Genomic DNA, 16535 nt, shown 5'->3' on the forward strand with positions numbered 1-16535 from the left:
TAGCTGTAATTACAAACAACACCTGAAAGGTAAGCATCATTAAGAGGAGAAGAAATACAAAATCTGCTACTTGGGAATATTCCAAGATTCTCTAGTGCCTCATTAATAACAAAGGCCGAAGAACCTCAGTAGATGAACTTACATGCTAAGCCTAAATTTCTGCCACTGTTTGCAGTTTCATCCCAAGGAAGACCACCTGTTCTGAAGAGCCCTACTGTTTATTAAATTGAGAAACAGAACCTATTTTTTAACATAAATATTAGCTTGCACAAAGTATCTTTTTCACTGTGGGGATAGCTGTCAGTGAACTTTGGATCAGATAGAGTGGCAGTTAATATACCCAAACCACAGCATGTTTCTTTCTGTACAAGAGGTAAACAGATTTTGTGGTTACTTACTTGAATTCCTTTTAAAGTCAGCAGGGACCATATACAATCATTTAATGAATGCAAGCTTCATCTAGCCTGATATTTACAGCCCGAATTCTGAGACCAGAACATAGTGGAAAAGTTTAGACAGACAGATAGATTATCCTATAATTATGTAGGATATAATTTTTATATACTGCAAGTAACTGAGTCCTTTAATTGTTATGCAGACACTCATTTCATGCTTATCCCTTCTTTTCATAGGAAGAATGACATAATCACACACACACATGGATCTATATGGAACAACTGCCTTATGTCTCATGTCCTTGCTCTAGGCATTACTGGAACAGTGCTTTTCTTTTCCTCCGTTGCAGAGAAAGAGAGAATTGGATTGATTATGTGGGTTCCAACAAACTGCAGGAAACTCTGTCCCTATTCCTGCCTTTTCCTCTGCTATCATGTCCTTGTGAAAATTCAGGAAAGTCAGGATATGAGTTGGCAAGTATGCAGTGAGGACTGACAGTTAAAGAAGTATGGAACAGCAGCAACAATCTTCCCTCCCTCTATTAGGTGCTGTCAAGAGAAGTGTGACTCATAGAAATGCCAAATTTTCTTTCCCCTCAGTTATACATATTTGTAAAAGGACATCCCCCTTTTACTAAGTTAATACGTTCTGGATCTCCTCCCCCATATGTTGTTTTCAGTGTTATATTTTATAATTATTGCTGATATTTTGGCTTTTGTGGATCTTTTATCATATAGATAAGACAGGAGCTTGTTTCTTTCAACTGATGTAAAGATTATTTTAGTAACTATAATACTATAGTAAATATAATACTATAATACTACAAGACCCTCACTTGACACCTAAAGCCCTTATAAACAGAACACTGACACTGACATTCCCTAAAATCTGTTGAAGATGTTTACCTAGCCTGGTAACAAAACGCTCGGAAACCAACTCACAAGCTCGGAGAACAAACCTTTACCCTCATCCTACACCTGAGATACAGATATTCACCACTATTGCAAATACAGTTCTATTCTTTATCTTTTCTATCACAAATGGCAGGAAAGTTTTTCTCAGATTTGTAGTCAGAGATGAGTTGACTAATATGACAATTGCCTATCTTTTAATAGATTTACCTTATTTTGAACCCAGAAAACTAATACTCCTAAAACTGACATCCATTCTTATCTCCCTATCACCTTTTGGGAGGGGGTGTAATTTGATGTCAAAATTTTAAATTATCTTGTTTAAAGTTCAGTGGAGAATATCCTTTGAATATTTTCTGGTTGTGTGATTCTTCTCCAACACTAGCGAGCGTTACATTCGATATCAGCATTTGACATGAAAGGGTATTACAGCAGCAGTCAATTTTTGATGATAATGGAGAGTAGGCATATAACTGCATCAAAAATTTTATAGAATCAGACATGAAGCATTATTTGCCTGCCTTTGACAAGTGTTATTCAACTATAGGTTATGTGAGAAAACTATAATAGGATTTCTCCTTTTACTTTCTTCACCTGCAATTGTACCTCTGTTAAAAGAAAAGAGGTTCTAGGTTTTTTTCTCCTTGCTTCCCATGGCATCTAACCAGAAAGTATCACCTGATAATAACCATTCTTAATCTTAAAAGGAATATGACCATGGTCTCCTTCTGGGCTAGTTCTGATGTTTGGGAGCATGTTTATAAAATTGTTGGGAGAGATTACATAACTACTATATCCAGCATGGGGTATATTTATTTATTTATTTATTTATTTATTTATTTATTTATTTATTTATTTATTTATTTATTTATTTATTTATTTATTTGTCGCATTTCTATGCCACCCAACTCCCTAGGGACTCTGGGTGGCTTACAGCAAAAAAACAATGTGAACAATATCCCGTAAAAAATTTTTTAAAGAAAACATTAAAAACCCATACACTCCATTCCGTGGCTGGGTCTCGCAAGATCGCCGTAACGAGATCAATGGCCCCAGGCCTGCCGGAAAAGCTAGGTCTTCACCGCATTTTGGAAGGCCAATAGGGTGGGGGCCCGTGGGGGCGGTCCGGACCTCAGGAGGTAATTGGTTCCAGAGAGTCGGAGCAGCCACAGAGAAGGCCCTCCCCCACGGGCCCACCAACCTACATTGTTTAGCTGACAGGACCCGGAGAAGACCAACTCTGTGGGACTCTTACCGGTCACTGGGAGCTGTGCGATAGAAGGCGGTCTCGAAGATAGCTTGGCCCTGAGCCATGTAGGGCTTTGAAGGTAATAACCAACACCTTGAATTGTGTCCAGAGACCGATAGGGAGCCAGTGCAGCTCACGGAGAATTGGTGTAATGTGGGTGTATCTAGGTGGGTGTATCTAGGTGCAACGCTTGCTAGCGTTGGAGAAGAATCACACAACCAGAAAATATTCAAAGGATGCCCTCGTCACCTCTTGTCTGGACTATTGTAACGCTCTCTACATCGGGCTCCTCTTGAGGTGCACCCGGAGGCTCCAACTGGCGCAGAGTGCGGCCGCACGGGTGGTTATGGGAGCAGCGTGGAGCTCCCATGTAACACCTCTCCTGCGCGAGCTGCACTGGCTCCCAGTGGTCTTCCGGGTGCGCTTCAAGGTTCTGGTTACCACCTTTAAAGCGCTCCATGGCTTAGGACCTGGTTACTTACGGGACCGCCTACTACCATCAATAACCTCCCACCGACCAGTACGCTCCCACAGAGAGGGGCTCCTCCAGGTGCCGTCGGCCAAACAATGTCGGCTGTCGGCCCCTAGGGGGAGAGCCTTCTCTGTGGGGGCACCGACGATCTGGAATGAGCTCCCCCCAGAGATATGGAGGATTCCAGATCTGTGCACCTTCTGCCACGAGCTGAAGACTCTTTTATTTCATCAAGCTGGCCTCGCCTAAATCTTCTCCCTTTTAAGTGTAAATTTTAAATTTTTACTGTATTTTAAAATATGGGTATTTTAAATTATGGGTATCAATTCAGCCAAATTTATTTAATTCATTTTATTCGATTTTAAATTTTGTATATGTATGTGTTTTATTTCATGGCTGTGCACCGCCCTGAGTCCTTCGGGAGTAGGGCGGTATAGAAATTCAATAAAATAAATAGCTCGCGCGGCTGCATTCTGGACCAACTGTAGTCTCCGAACACTTTTCAAGGGTAGCCCCATGTAGAGCGTGTTGCAATAATCCAACCGTGAGGTGACAAGGGCATGAGTGACTGTGAGGAGAGCCTCCTGATCCAAATAGGGTTGCAATTAGTGCACCAGGCGAACCTGTGCAAAGGTCCCCCTAGCCACAGCTGTCAGATGTTGTTCCAATCTTAGCTGTGAGTCTAGGAGGACACCCAGATTGCGAGCCCGTTCTGAGGGGGACAATTTCTCCCCTCACAAGACCAAGAATGGACAATCGACATAGTCTTTAGGAGGCAATACCCACAGCCATTCGGTCTTGTCTGGGTTAAGTCTGAGCCTGTTGACTCCCATCCAGGCCCTCACAACCTCCAGGCACCGGCACATCACATCCACTGCCTCACTGAACTGATGGGGGAGTGGAGATATACAGCTGGGTATCATCAGCATATTGCTGATATCCCATCCTGTATCATCAGATGATTTCACCCAGCGGTTTCATGTAGATGTTAAATAGGAGGGGAGAGTGGACCGAGCCCTGAGGCACCCCATAAACAAGGGGCCTAGGGGTCGACCTCTGTCCTCCTACCAACACCAACTGTGACCGATCAGAGAGATAAGAGGAGAACCACCGCAACACCATGCCTCCCACTCCCACCTCCCTTAGTCGTCCCAGAAGGATACCATGGTCAATGGTATCGAAAGCTGCTGAGAGGTCAAGTAGCACCAAGACAGAGGAATGACCCACATCTCGGGCTCGCCAGAAATCATCCATCAGGCTGTATCCTGCTGTAGCCAGGCCTGACCAGACTGAAAAGGGTCCAGATAATCCGTTTCATCCAATGACCACAGAAGCTGAAATGCCACCACTTTCTCTACAACCTTTCCCACAAAGGGTAGGTTGGAGACTGGACGAAAGTTCTTTAATTCTGCTGGGTCCAGGGAAGGCTTCTTGAGGAGGGGCCTTAAAACCACTTCCTTTAATGGTTGCAGGAAAGACCCCTCCCTCAAGGACGCGTTAACTAAAGCCTGGAGTCAGCCTCGTGTCACCTCCCGGCTGGCCGAAACCAGCCAGGAGGGGCACAGGTCCAACAAACAAGTGGAGAAACTCATCGCACCTACAGCCTTGTCCACTTCCTCAGGAGTCACTGGCTCAAACTCCTCCCACTCAATAGGACTAAGACTTGCCCCCGTCATCTCAGTCGGTATTGCCCAATCAGAGTCCAGGTCCATCCAAATCTGAGCGACTTTATCCGACAGAAACTGCACAAACTCCTCCGCTCTACTCTGCAAGGGCTCCTCCACTCCCCCTGCATTAAGGAGGGAGAGAGTCACCCTAAATAGGGCGGCTGGGTGAGAATCAGTGGATGCAATAAGTGCGGAAAAATGTGAGCACTTTGCCGCCCGTATCGCCACTAAATAAGTCCTAATAAAGGCTCTCAAGAGCGTTCGGTCAGATTCGGATTTACTGGTCCTCCAGTGTCGCTCTAGACGTCTCTTCTGGCGCTTCATCTCCCGGAACTCCTTGGTAAACCAGGGAGCTTTCCTAGATCCCCTGCCATTGACAGGCCGCAAAGGCACAATCTGGTCCAATGCCCCAGACGCTGCCCTATTCCAGGCAGCCACTAGGGTCTCGGCTGGGCTGTGGACAAGGGAGTCCGGTATCTCCCCAAACTCCTTCTGAAACCCTTCAGGGTCCATTAGGTGTCTGGGGCGGAACTACTTAATTGGCTCCGCCTCCCTGCGATGGAGGAGTGGCATCTTAAAGTCCAACCTCAACAGGAAATGATCTGACCATGACAAGGGAAAAACCTCTATACCCCTTAATTCCAGATCATGTCTCCACTGCCCCGAGAGAAACACCAGGTCGAGCGTGTGTCCCCCCCCCTCATGGGTTGGACCCTGAACTACTTGGGTCAGGTCCATGGTTGTCATGGAAGCCATGAACTCCTGAGCCACAGCTGAGGATTCGCCAAGTGCCGGCAGGTTGAAGTCCCCCCAGAGAGACTCACACCCAACAATCTCTGGGGCAGGGATCCTGTGAGGACAAAGACTCTTCCGGACAATAGCTGCCACTCCTCCACCCCTTCCCTGGAGTCATGGCTGATGCAATATCTGAAACCCGTCTGGGCACATCTCTGAGAGGGGCACACACCCCTCCTGGCCCAGCCACGTCTCAGTTATACATGCCAGGTCAGCCCCCTCCTCCAGGATTAAGTCCTGAATGAGGGGAGCCTTGTTAACAACAGACCTGGCATTAAATCAAATTGAAATTTACCTATATAACATCCCTATTTTAGCTATCAGTTAGTCTTTGGGTGCAATTCGAGATGGTGTCCCTCATGGCTCAACAGCTGTTATCTATGTGATTGCCTTCTCCAGGCTCAATCTGCCCAGCACGTGAGATCAAAAAAGGATTGCTTACTCCCAAATTTTATTTTATTTTATTTATTTTTATATTTAATTTTATTATTTAATTTATTATTAAACTTGTGTGCCCCCCCCCATCTTACCAGAGGTGAGATATCCAGTCCTCTTCCTCCTTATTAGGTTTCCAAAGGGCTGTAAAGACCTGACTATTTAGGAAAGCATTTGGAGAACAGGTTTGGTCTGTGCCTTTGAGATGGCATGTTTATTGCTTGGTATGGGGTTGTTCATGTGTTGGGTTTTCAAATTATTATCTTTAAACTTTGTTATGGCATTTCCTAAAATTGCTTATAGCCCATAGCAATTTAGCAGAACAGATAATTGTCATTTACCAACCATTCACAGTGGCAACAGTGATGAAAAGTAATTTTATAACTAATCTTGTATTTACAAACTTTGCAGGTCTGTTACACAAAGGACAACTGAAGAAAGATCATAAGCACAATTGTGATTTCACTTATTAACTGCTTTGCTTAACAACAAGTTGCTGGATCCACTTGGATCACTAAATGAGGACAACCCGTATAGAAGCCTTAATAAATAAATAAATAAATAAATAAATAAATAAATAAATAAATAAATAAATAAATAAATAAATAAATAAATAAATAAATAAATAAATAAATAAATAAATAAATAAATGGGAAGCATAATGTTGAAATTACAATTATTACCAAATAATAATGTAAAAATACCATTCCACCATTAGTTATTGAGAAAGAGTGTTTTGCAAATGTTGGTTCAAATTTTAATTCTAAGTAAGGTGGTGAGTTTTGAAATACTGCCAAAAAACAAACAAACCCCATAGAATACTTTTGGCTAAACATAATTTATGAGTAAAAGTTTATGGTATGAAAGTACCCCAATTCCTTGGTTATACCATTAACATTTCAGTAAATTATCAAATCTTCACCTTATTCATGTTTATAATTGAATGAGTTCAGTTGGAAACATTAACTTCTGCCTTGGTTTAATCTGAAAATGAATACAATGAAAGACACCAAAACCTTATTTCATTCAAATTCTATGTCCTTTTTCTGGAACACAGTTCCAGAAGGCATAGTTAGCAAATATTTCCAGTGTAAAATGTTATTTATGTAAAATATTTATCTACTTCCTGTCATGGAGTATATGTCCTAGTAATATTCAACACTTTAAACCATATAATAAATATTCACTCAAAAGCATGGCTTAAACAACCTTATGATTAATCAAAAGGAAATGTTTTCATAAACATATGCTTGAACTAGAATGTTTGTATTCAGTGACAAGCATGTTCCAAAGGGGAGTGTCACAGTGAAAAACACTGCACAGATACAAGAAGATGTCTTTAAAAAAACACAGTATTTTGATAGTTAATGTCCACTGAGCAAGTCATTTTGCTGGCACAATATTGGGCAGCCTATATGACTAGACTTTTATTTTACCTCTTTTTCAACAGTCACCTGGGATTTGATAATCATGTTATTACTTAGGTAGGACATTTGCACAGATAGAATGCTATACTTGTTCTGTACCTGTAATGGTGAAAGCTTCAAAAGTCAAATCAAAGATATCAGATATTACATACTTGAGAGGTGGGTAGGGTTTGCAGCAAACTTGAATAATTGAAATTTATGAGCCCAAGAATTTTTTACTCTCATATACTTCAAAAAGTTAGAGGGGCAGTTTGTGTTCAAGTGTAAATACTGGTTCATTCTGCATAAAATTGTTAAATTCTAACACAATATGCTGGAAGGAATTTACAGAGATTCTAGGGCAGACATAATTTAAGGCTTTAGTTATTATATTCAACTAAATATCAGTATTTGACCTAAACAAAGTTGGAGTAAAGACAAATATAACATGTTAATAAGGTTTAAACACCTTGAAACAAAATACAGGTGGCATGTATTCAAACTGTTTCATCACATTGTAAATGTTACAACAAACTGCATTCTAAGTGTACCTTGATCTGCAATAGATGTACAGGTTGTCCTCGACTTATGATGACCAAAATTTCTGTTGGAAAGTGAAACATTAGCTAAGTGAATTTTGCTCCATTTTATGACCCATTCAGCTGTGGTGGTGCAGTGGTTGGAATGCAATATTGCAGGCTAACTCACTGCTCACTGCCAGAAGTTTGATCCTGACCGGTTCAAGGTTGACTCAAACTTCCATCCTTCCAAGGTCAGTAAAATGAGAACCCAGATTGTTGGTAGTACAATGTTAGTACAATGCTAACATTGTAAACCATTTAGAGAAGGCTATAAAGCACTGAAGCAGTATATAAGTCTAAGTGCTATTGCTATTGCTATTTCTTACCACAGTTATTAAGTGAATCACTGCAGTCGTTAAATTAATAAGGTTATTAAGTGAATCTGGCTTCTCCATTAACTTTGCTTATAAGAAGGTCACAAAAGTTGATCACATGACCCCAAGTCACTGGAACCAACATAAATCTGAGTCAATTGCCAAGCATATAAATTTTGATCACGTGACCATGGGGATGCTAAAATAGTCATGTGTGTGCAAAATGGTCATAAGTAACTTTTTTCAGTGCCGTTGTTACTTTGAATGGTCACTAAATTAACTGTTGTATGTTGAGGATTACCTCTATAGGGATTTGTCGCTTTTCATTCCTAAATAGAAAAAAAGTGTGACCACATCTATTTATGATTAATTTGATCCTGATACAGAAAAGCTATACTAATACACTGATCCTTGTGTTCCAGATTAAATATGTATTTGCTGAATGTTCTTTTCTACAAAGTTGAATCAAAGGCAAATTTTCTTGCATATTTTATGTGCATATTGCAATATTGATTTTTTTTTCTGAAATGCCAGCTGAGGTTTCTGATTCCCTTAATTGGTTTAATATAAATTGGGTTTGGATTTAGTCTTACTGAAATAAAATTTAATGGAGGAGAACTATAGAAACAATTCTGATAGCTCATGATTTATTTATAGAATTTTAGAATGACTCATTCTAGAGGGTTTTTGTTTTTTACTAAACCAAAAGCACAACTGGATTAAAAGAAGAATCAGAAAATCAGTCCCAGAATATAAACATGTATTATCCTGATTTATAATGTTGGGTGGGAAAAGCAGTATTGGCAGAAAGTAGAAGACGACAATGATCACTTAATAGAAGCCTTTGTCTCATATTCAGTACTCCATGCACTATAACTCCATAAGAGATAAGAAGACAGGAAACTGACTACACGTTTTTCCCTCTGTTCAATTGAGTTCAATTTTTAGTAATTGCTTAGACAAATCCTGCAGCTTTCTTGGCAAGGCTTTTCAGAAGAGGTTTGCCATTGCCTTCTTCTTAGAACTGAGAGGGTGGCCCAAGGTCACCCAGCTGCTTTTGTGCCTAAAATGAGACTAGCATTCACAGTCACCTGATTTCTAGCCTGATGCTAGTCAAACTGGCTCTCATTGCCAGATTAGTCCTACCTAATCTGGCTATCTGTGGACTTGCTGGCTACTTGTTATCTGACGATAGGGATTAAAGCCAATTAGTTTCAGTATAAAAATGTATAGCCACAGCATTATTGCAGTAGTTGGTAAGAGACAGAAACTTCCTTTTCTTTTGTAGGGCAAACTAATTAAGACAGTAAAAACTGTCCTCATTCGTAACTTTTGGCGGCATGTAAGGGGGCTTCTGTCCAGGTAAAAACAAAAAACAGGCACTTCCATAGTGCTGACTGGCATTCCTCCTGGCTTCAGCTGATTAGTTCTAGCAGAAACAGGCCATAACTTCAGCCAGAGCCTGAATCTAGTTGAACTGCTCTGGATTAAAGCTATGTCTCATGGGTTTGAAAGGAATCCCTATGGAGCAATTTCTGCCAATGAATCTTCAGAGACTGGCAGAAATGCAAGTATATATATAGGTACTATATAGTTCCATTTCTGGAAAACAAATGCCACCATGGGGAGGGAGGAAGAGGGCCAAGTCTACCTTCTGATCATAGGGTCTCTCCAATCCTAATGTTTCTGAGAAATGGTCATCTTGCAATAGATGTGGTCGTTCCAAAATAAAGAATAGTGAATGGTCGTTGTAATACATTGGTTCATATCTGAGTGAGATGCAAATACACTCTGAAATTATGTTGTTTTGTATTAAAACTGTGAGACTGATCAGTTGGTTAAATGTCCACAGCACAACATGGTCATTTGTTTTCCATCAATACAGTGCAGTGCATATTGCATACTGGATTAAGTTCCCCAATTAAATAATACTGGAAGAAAACAACAGATTGATTTTACTTGACTATTCCTGCTACCTGCTAAATGTCAACCACATCTGAGCTACAGCTGAATCACTAGAAAGGATGTCACAATAGCAAATTGACCCCTTAGCATATAATGTGTTTCTGTACAATGTGGTACGTGCTTATATGTGTGGAAAGCACATTTTTGTTCAATATACCAAAATAACAGAGTGAGCCACATGTGATATGACTGAGTGAAGCATAGCCTTACTTAATTTGCAATGTATAAAAGAGAAGTTTCAGGCATGAAAAACAATCTGGAGAAAAGTTATAGGTTCAGTTTGCAAATCATGTTTTTTGGTTTGGCAGTCATAGACTGTTTCTGTCTAGAGAGCAGGTTTTTGTTCATTTTTCTATCTTTGCCTTTTTTCTTGAGTAAAAAAAAAGATGAATAAAATATAAAAAGAATGGCTCTTTCTCTTAGACTAAACTTGCTTCACTTGAAAAACCAATTCAGCTATTTTTAACATAATTAACTCAAGCTAAATTAGACATCAACTTGCATATTTTAAATTAAGCATTGTTTCCTTTAACAAAATCAGATAATTGTGAGGGAAGTTTGTAAAAGTTCATCTTGATAATTTTTCCAATTTTCAATGCTACTAAATAAAATATTGTACAATAGCATTTACAATTTTTCCTGCAGATGCTTACCACATTTTAAATTATTTTCATTAAATCTACATAATTTAAATCAGTCTACCACAGATGCCATTTGATTCTGCAATTAAGTTTATCTCATGTTGTAACAATATCAACTTCTATCATCCCTTCACTAGAGCTTCTATAGATCTGTGGGAGAATGATGTGTGTTGATGCTTTAGGAGGTAATATAGACTAAGATATAAATTTGGGTGACTGTTTGGTATGCTTCTGGGAAGTTTAAATATGAATGAAGTGCCACCACCACTGCCCCCCCCCGCCGCACTATTTAAAAGATCAGTTTTTCCTCTTACCTGCCAGACTTCACCAATACATTGTTTGAACTAGAAAGTTAACAGAGGGATTCGGGGACATACCGTAGCTCTTGATTAATTAATTAATTAATTAATTAATTAATTAATTAATTAATTAATTTAATTTGTATACCGCCCTTCTCCCAGAGGGGACTCAGGGCAGTGAACAGCCAAAATTAAAAAACATACAAATACAAAAGTTAAGATAATTAAAAAAGAATTAAATCATTAGCTTCCCAATTGATAAGAGGTTTATTGCAGACATTAGAAAAGCCGTTAATTTAACTCACATCTACAACACAGCCAATGTTCAAATCTCGTATCTTTTTCTTTTCTTTGTGAGTCATGGCAGGATGAAAGTTAAATCATATTCTTTGGGAGGTTAACACCTCTGTGTTATGATGGTAACAGCAAACCTGCTTTTCCCTTCAAATTCTTGCTCTGGAATTAAGGCATGGTGTCCTCAAATTGGGATTATCAAAAATATACAGGCTCAGAGCTGGCAGAAAGGTGGGAGGCAATTGCAAAATCAAGTTTCTCCCTTTGTCTCCCTTTTGATGGGCAATCTAACCAGTCAGTTAGCCCTCTATATATGTATGTATTTATGTATGTATGCATGTCTCTGTATACCACATTTCCCTGAAAATAAGACCCAGTCTTATATTTCTTTTGGTTCCAAAAGACACATTAGGACTTATTTTCGGGGAAACACAATATCAGGGTGATCAGCCCAGTTGGGCACCCTACTCCCTGGCCCATGCACAAGAGGCGGCAAGCACGTAGGAGCTGACAGTGTCTGCCAGCAGCTACAGCCCGCAGGCCCCCTGGTCAGTGCATTCTGGGGCTGCGCAGCCCGCGCCGTGCAGGTGAGTTGATTACCTGTCCAAGCAGCAGATTGAGGCAGAGGCATGGGGGGAAGGCAGGCAATCCCAATGCACCACGCAGGCCACAGGCAAGCCAAGAGACATGAAGACAAGCCTCCTGTGGCCACCTGCCCACTCTGTCCCTCTGTCCCTATGGCCCGCATGGTGCATTGGGATCACCTGCTTTCCTCCTGCACTTTTGCCTCCATCTGCTGCCGTTGCCGCCGCATAACGATGAGTCTCCCGCAGCTGGCTGCGCACTCCGGCCCACCAACTCAGCTTTCCCGTGGCCCACACGGCACGTTCAAATCTTCTTTCCCTCCTCATGCCTCTGCCTCCATCTGCTGCTGGTGCTGCTATGCAAAAACGAGCCTCCCACAGCTGCCTGCCCGCTCCAGCCCACCAACTCTTGGCTTTCCGATGGCCCGTGCGTCACATCTGGATCACATGCCTCCCTCGCTCGCCTGTACCTCTGCCTCCTGCTTTGACAAGTAATTAACTCACATATGCTGTGCGAGCTGCAGCTGCTGCCAGACACCATCAGCCCCTGCACCCTCCCTGCCTCCGCTGCTGGCCACGTCCATCCACACACACAGAGAGAGCTGATGACAACCTTAACTGGGGCTAATTTTTGGAGTAGGGCTTATATTAGGAGCATGCAAAAATGAGGCGGGGGTTTATTTTCTGGTTAGGTCTTATTTTTGGGAAAACACCATATACATTCCATGTAATGTATGCAGGATCATCTGCTACAATGCACAATCTTAATCTATTCTAGATTAACACTATTTTATTGTTCTTTAACAAGTAAACTTTAACTACAACTAATATAATCTTTATAAAGTATTGCAATTCACCTATGCCAAACATTTAAAAATTATATTCAAAAACTCATTTAATGTTTAGATAGAATCCCATTTTGGCAGCATATTGGGCCAAAACATCTTTGCTTTGCCAATAGGGATCTATCAATTTAACATAGTGTTTGCAAAGCAAACTTTATACCACAGCATGATTTGTAAACCCAATCGCTTTAAATTACAGTTTGATCTGTTCCTTGTCAGAATAAATGCTTAGGTAGGGCATAGAACTGGATAGAAGGAATCAAATTACTTCATTTTGCATTTAAGGACAAAAAAGAGCAAGGAAAACATTTACATTTAACATTTATAGTTTTCCTTTCGTAGTCACATATTACCTTTGTAGTTTACAGTGATGAGGAGAGTGCCATTCTGTTTTAAATATGATAATGTCATATTGTTTTTTGGTGAACGTATGTGAACCAAGGTCAATCACAGCTATTACAATACTGTAATACATCAGGCAAGGAATGTGTTAATTAACTCATCACAGATGGTGTTCAGCATCCAAAACCATTAAACAGTCTTTGTGACACTAGAACAGATAAATTTTATGGGTCAAGTGTTAGCATCTAGCACTTGTACCGATAAAGAGCATTCAGGTTAAAACCTTTATCTGCTTTGGCAGCAACTTTTCTTTCTGTTTATGTGTTCTTTGTTTTTATGGGTAAATGAAGGACCAAGAATGTTAATGGCAGTAATGCTGTAGAACTGAAGTACAAAAACCGAGCCATATGGAGATTGTATTGATATTCACACAGCAGTCAGACTCCTCAATTTTAGCAGTCAAGGCAAAATTTGAAAATACAGATCCAGAAGAGAGAGTGCTTGCACTTGATTCTTGAACACAGGCTTGCTAACCTCCAGTGTACTAACCATGTGAGCCACCAGTCTCCTAATTCAGTGAACTATAAGAAGGAGAAGACTGTACAGCAAAATCCGATGGGCAACATTCTGTTATTATAAGCAGTCTCAATAAAAGTAATGTGGAGATGATTTCCTGGCCTGGTCTATTTAGTGGAGCTCACAGGAAAGCAGATTCTGCCTGGAGAAGATGGTCCCCTAGGGAAGAGGGAGCCAACCCATATTGGGCATTGTATAGTTTTTCCATTAAATACTTTCATGTAAAGCTTTCTTTTTTCATTAAGTATTTTCAAACTATACGTTGGTCTGCCTTTTCATTCATTCCCTTTTTATTCTCCAAAGCTTGCATGATGCCTGTTTGTGTTTCTAACAACAAAAATTCCAGAACAAATGTGATAAAAACATTACCACTCCTTTTTTTTGTTGTTGTTGCATTATTTAGAATGTAGCAAAACTAACTGCACTATTTCATAAATGTACATGTATTTCTAAAAATTAATTTGAAAGTATGCACATATCTTATTCCTGTGATTCAGCATCATTCTCCTTGGGTTCCAATTTGCAGAACCCCCCTGATTGCTGCAGGAGTGATTGGAGGACTCTTCATCATCGTCATTTTGGGTCTTACATTTGCAGTTTATGTGAGACGTAAGAGCATTAAAAAAAAGAGGGCTTTACGAAGGTTTCTGGAGACTGAGGTAAAGATTAAATCCTTTTCCTGTAAATATATGTCAGATGCTTAAAAAGTACTGCTGTTTTTCTTTGTCTTGATGTATGTATGTGTATAGATATTTTAAAGAAAATTCTTCTGTTCCAAATAATAATAATAATAATAATAATAATAATAATAATAATAATAATAATAATAATAATAATAATAATAATTTTATTTCTATACCGCCCTTCTCCCGAAGGACTCAGGGCGGTGTACAACCTATTTAAAAACACAGAAAAAAACAACAATTAAAATTTAAAATCATTAAATAATTAGGCTCCAATTAAAATCCCAGAAATTTAAAATACCCCAATTTAAAACGTTATGTTAATAGCCCGGCCTGGCGGAACAACAGGGTCTTCAGAGCGCAGCAAAACACCCGGAGGTCGGAGATCTTACGTATTTCCGGGGGCAGTTCATTCCACAGGGCTGGGGCTCCCACAGAGAAGGCCCTCCCCCTGGGGGTCGCCAGCCGACATAACTTGGCCGATGGCACCCTGAGGAGACCCTCTCTGTGGGAGCGGACTGGTTGGTGGGAGGCTATTGGTGGCAGAAGTCGGTCTCGAAGGTACCCGGGTCCTATGCCATGGAGCGCTTTAAAGGTGGTAACCAACACCTTGAATCGCACCCGGAAGACCACTGGGAGCCAGTGCAGCTCGCGCAGGAGGGGTGTCACGAGTTGAACCCATAACCAAATATTTGTGAAGAAACTTAGGCTTTTACTGCACAACAGTAATAGCACATTAAGGAATGCCTTGTACTTCTGCTTTTGATACCTGGATATTATATAAACAGATAAATAACAATAAGTTATTTGCTTCAGTTTTCAGTTCCTTAGTCTACTTACATCTTCAAAAGACAGGGATGTGCTAATTTCAGAAGTAATTTTAGATTATATCAAAATTTATCCAGAAAGTAAAAACTAGTATGCACAACATACATACACACAAATTGATTCATTGCTAATATATTTAATCAGTATAGATTTTATTTATTTTTATTCACACATATTTATTTAGATTTATCTACCAGAAAGGTCAATGGCTTTTAGGTGGCGTACAAAATAAAACAAATTAAAAATGCAATATAAAACCACATAGAACCACGTGCGCTCCCACAGAGAGGGCCTCCTCGGGGTGCCATCAGCCAAACAGTGCAGGCTGGTGACCCCCAGGGGGAGGGCCTTCTCTGTGGGGGCACCTACCCTCTGGAATCAATTGCCCCCAGAGATAAGGAGAATCCAAGACCTCAGTGCCTTCCACCGTGCCCTTAAAACCTTCCTTTTCCAGCAAGCTGGGCTGGCCTAATTTTTTAAGTGTTTTTAATTGTTTTGTTTATCATTTTTAATTAATGGGGCCAAATTTATATATACTTTTAATTGCATTTTAATATTTGTACTTGATGTTTTTACTTGGCTGTTCACCGCCCTGAGTCCTCAGGGAGAAGGGCGGTATACAAATGCAAAATAAAATAAAAAAATAAAATAAATATACAAATATAGTTTTGCAATCTTTTAAAATGACAAATTTTGAGTCACCAATCCTTGCAACTTAATTTAAAACAAAATTTAAGGCCAGAAATGTCAGTTGTCAAGATCATAAACTTGAAGGGGAGGGAGGAGTCACTCAATACTGAATATCTCATTTAGGGCAGTGGGAAGAAATATCATTTGCTTAATCTTCGCAAAACATTAGGGCTAATTGTAGATTTTGACCTCAAGAATGCTGAGTCCCATTTTTACAATACTTCTGCCTGGAAACCAGAATAGAAAATGATCCTATTTTGAGTTTTGCATTGTGGAAGAGAATGGCCTTGGGAACGCATTTACCACACGGGTTCTGCTACTGCAAAAATGTGGTCTGCAAGATTATGGTAGCTTTATGGATGTAAATCATAAATTGGCTACTACCACTATTTCTAAAATAAATACGAAAAGGATTTATACCATGAAAATAGTATTTCAGATTTTGTATATCATCTGTATACAATTTTGTTCCTCCTTACATTTCTATTTAAACTTTGACATCTTCATTCTAGTACCTGAAAATTAATTAAGGGAAGTGCTGTGTAAAAATTATTGTGTCAGG

At 40.0% G+C, this 16535-nt stretch overlaps 1 protein-coding gene across 1 annotated transcript in view; it reads left to right on the plus strand.

Annotated features, from left to right (window-relative positions):
• Positions 1 to 16535, plus strand: part of ERBB4 (erb-b2 receptor tyrosine kinase 4) — a 584656-nt gene that overhangs the window by 376909 nt on the left and 191212 nt on the right. Inside the window, 1 exon segment of the mRNA XM_070933199.1 lies at positions 14299 to 14431. Coding sequence (XP_070789300.1) covers positions 14299 to 14431 — 133 coding nt within the window.

Source organism: Pituophis catenifer, unplaced genomic scaffold (assembly GCF_029215685.1).
Source record: "Pituophis catenifer annectens isolate HBS135680 unplaced genomic scaffold, rPitCat1.0.hap2 SCAF_1, whole genome shotgun sequence".
In the NCBI taxonomy this organism is placed as follows: Eukaryota; Metazoa; Chordata; class Lepidosauria; order Squamata; family Colubridae; genus Pituophis; species Pituophis catenifer.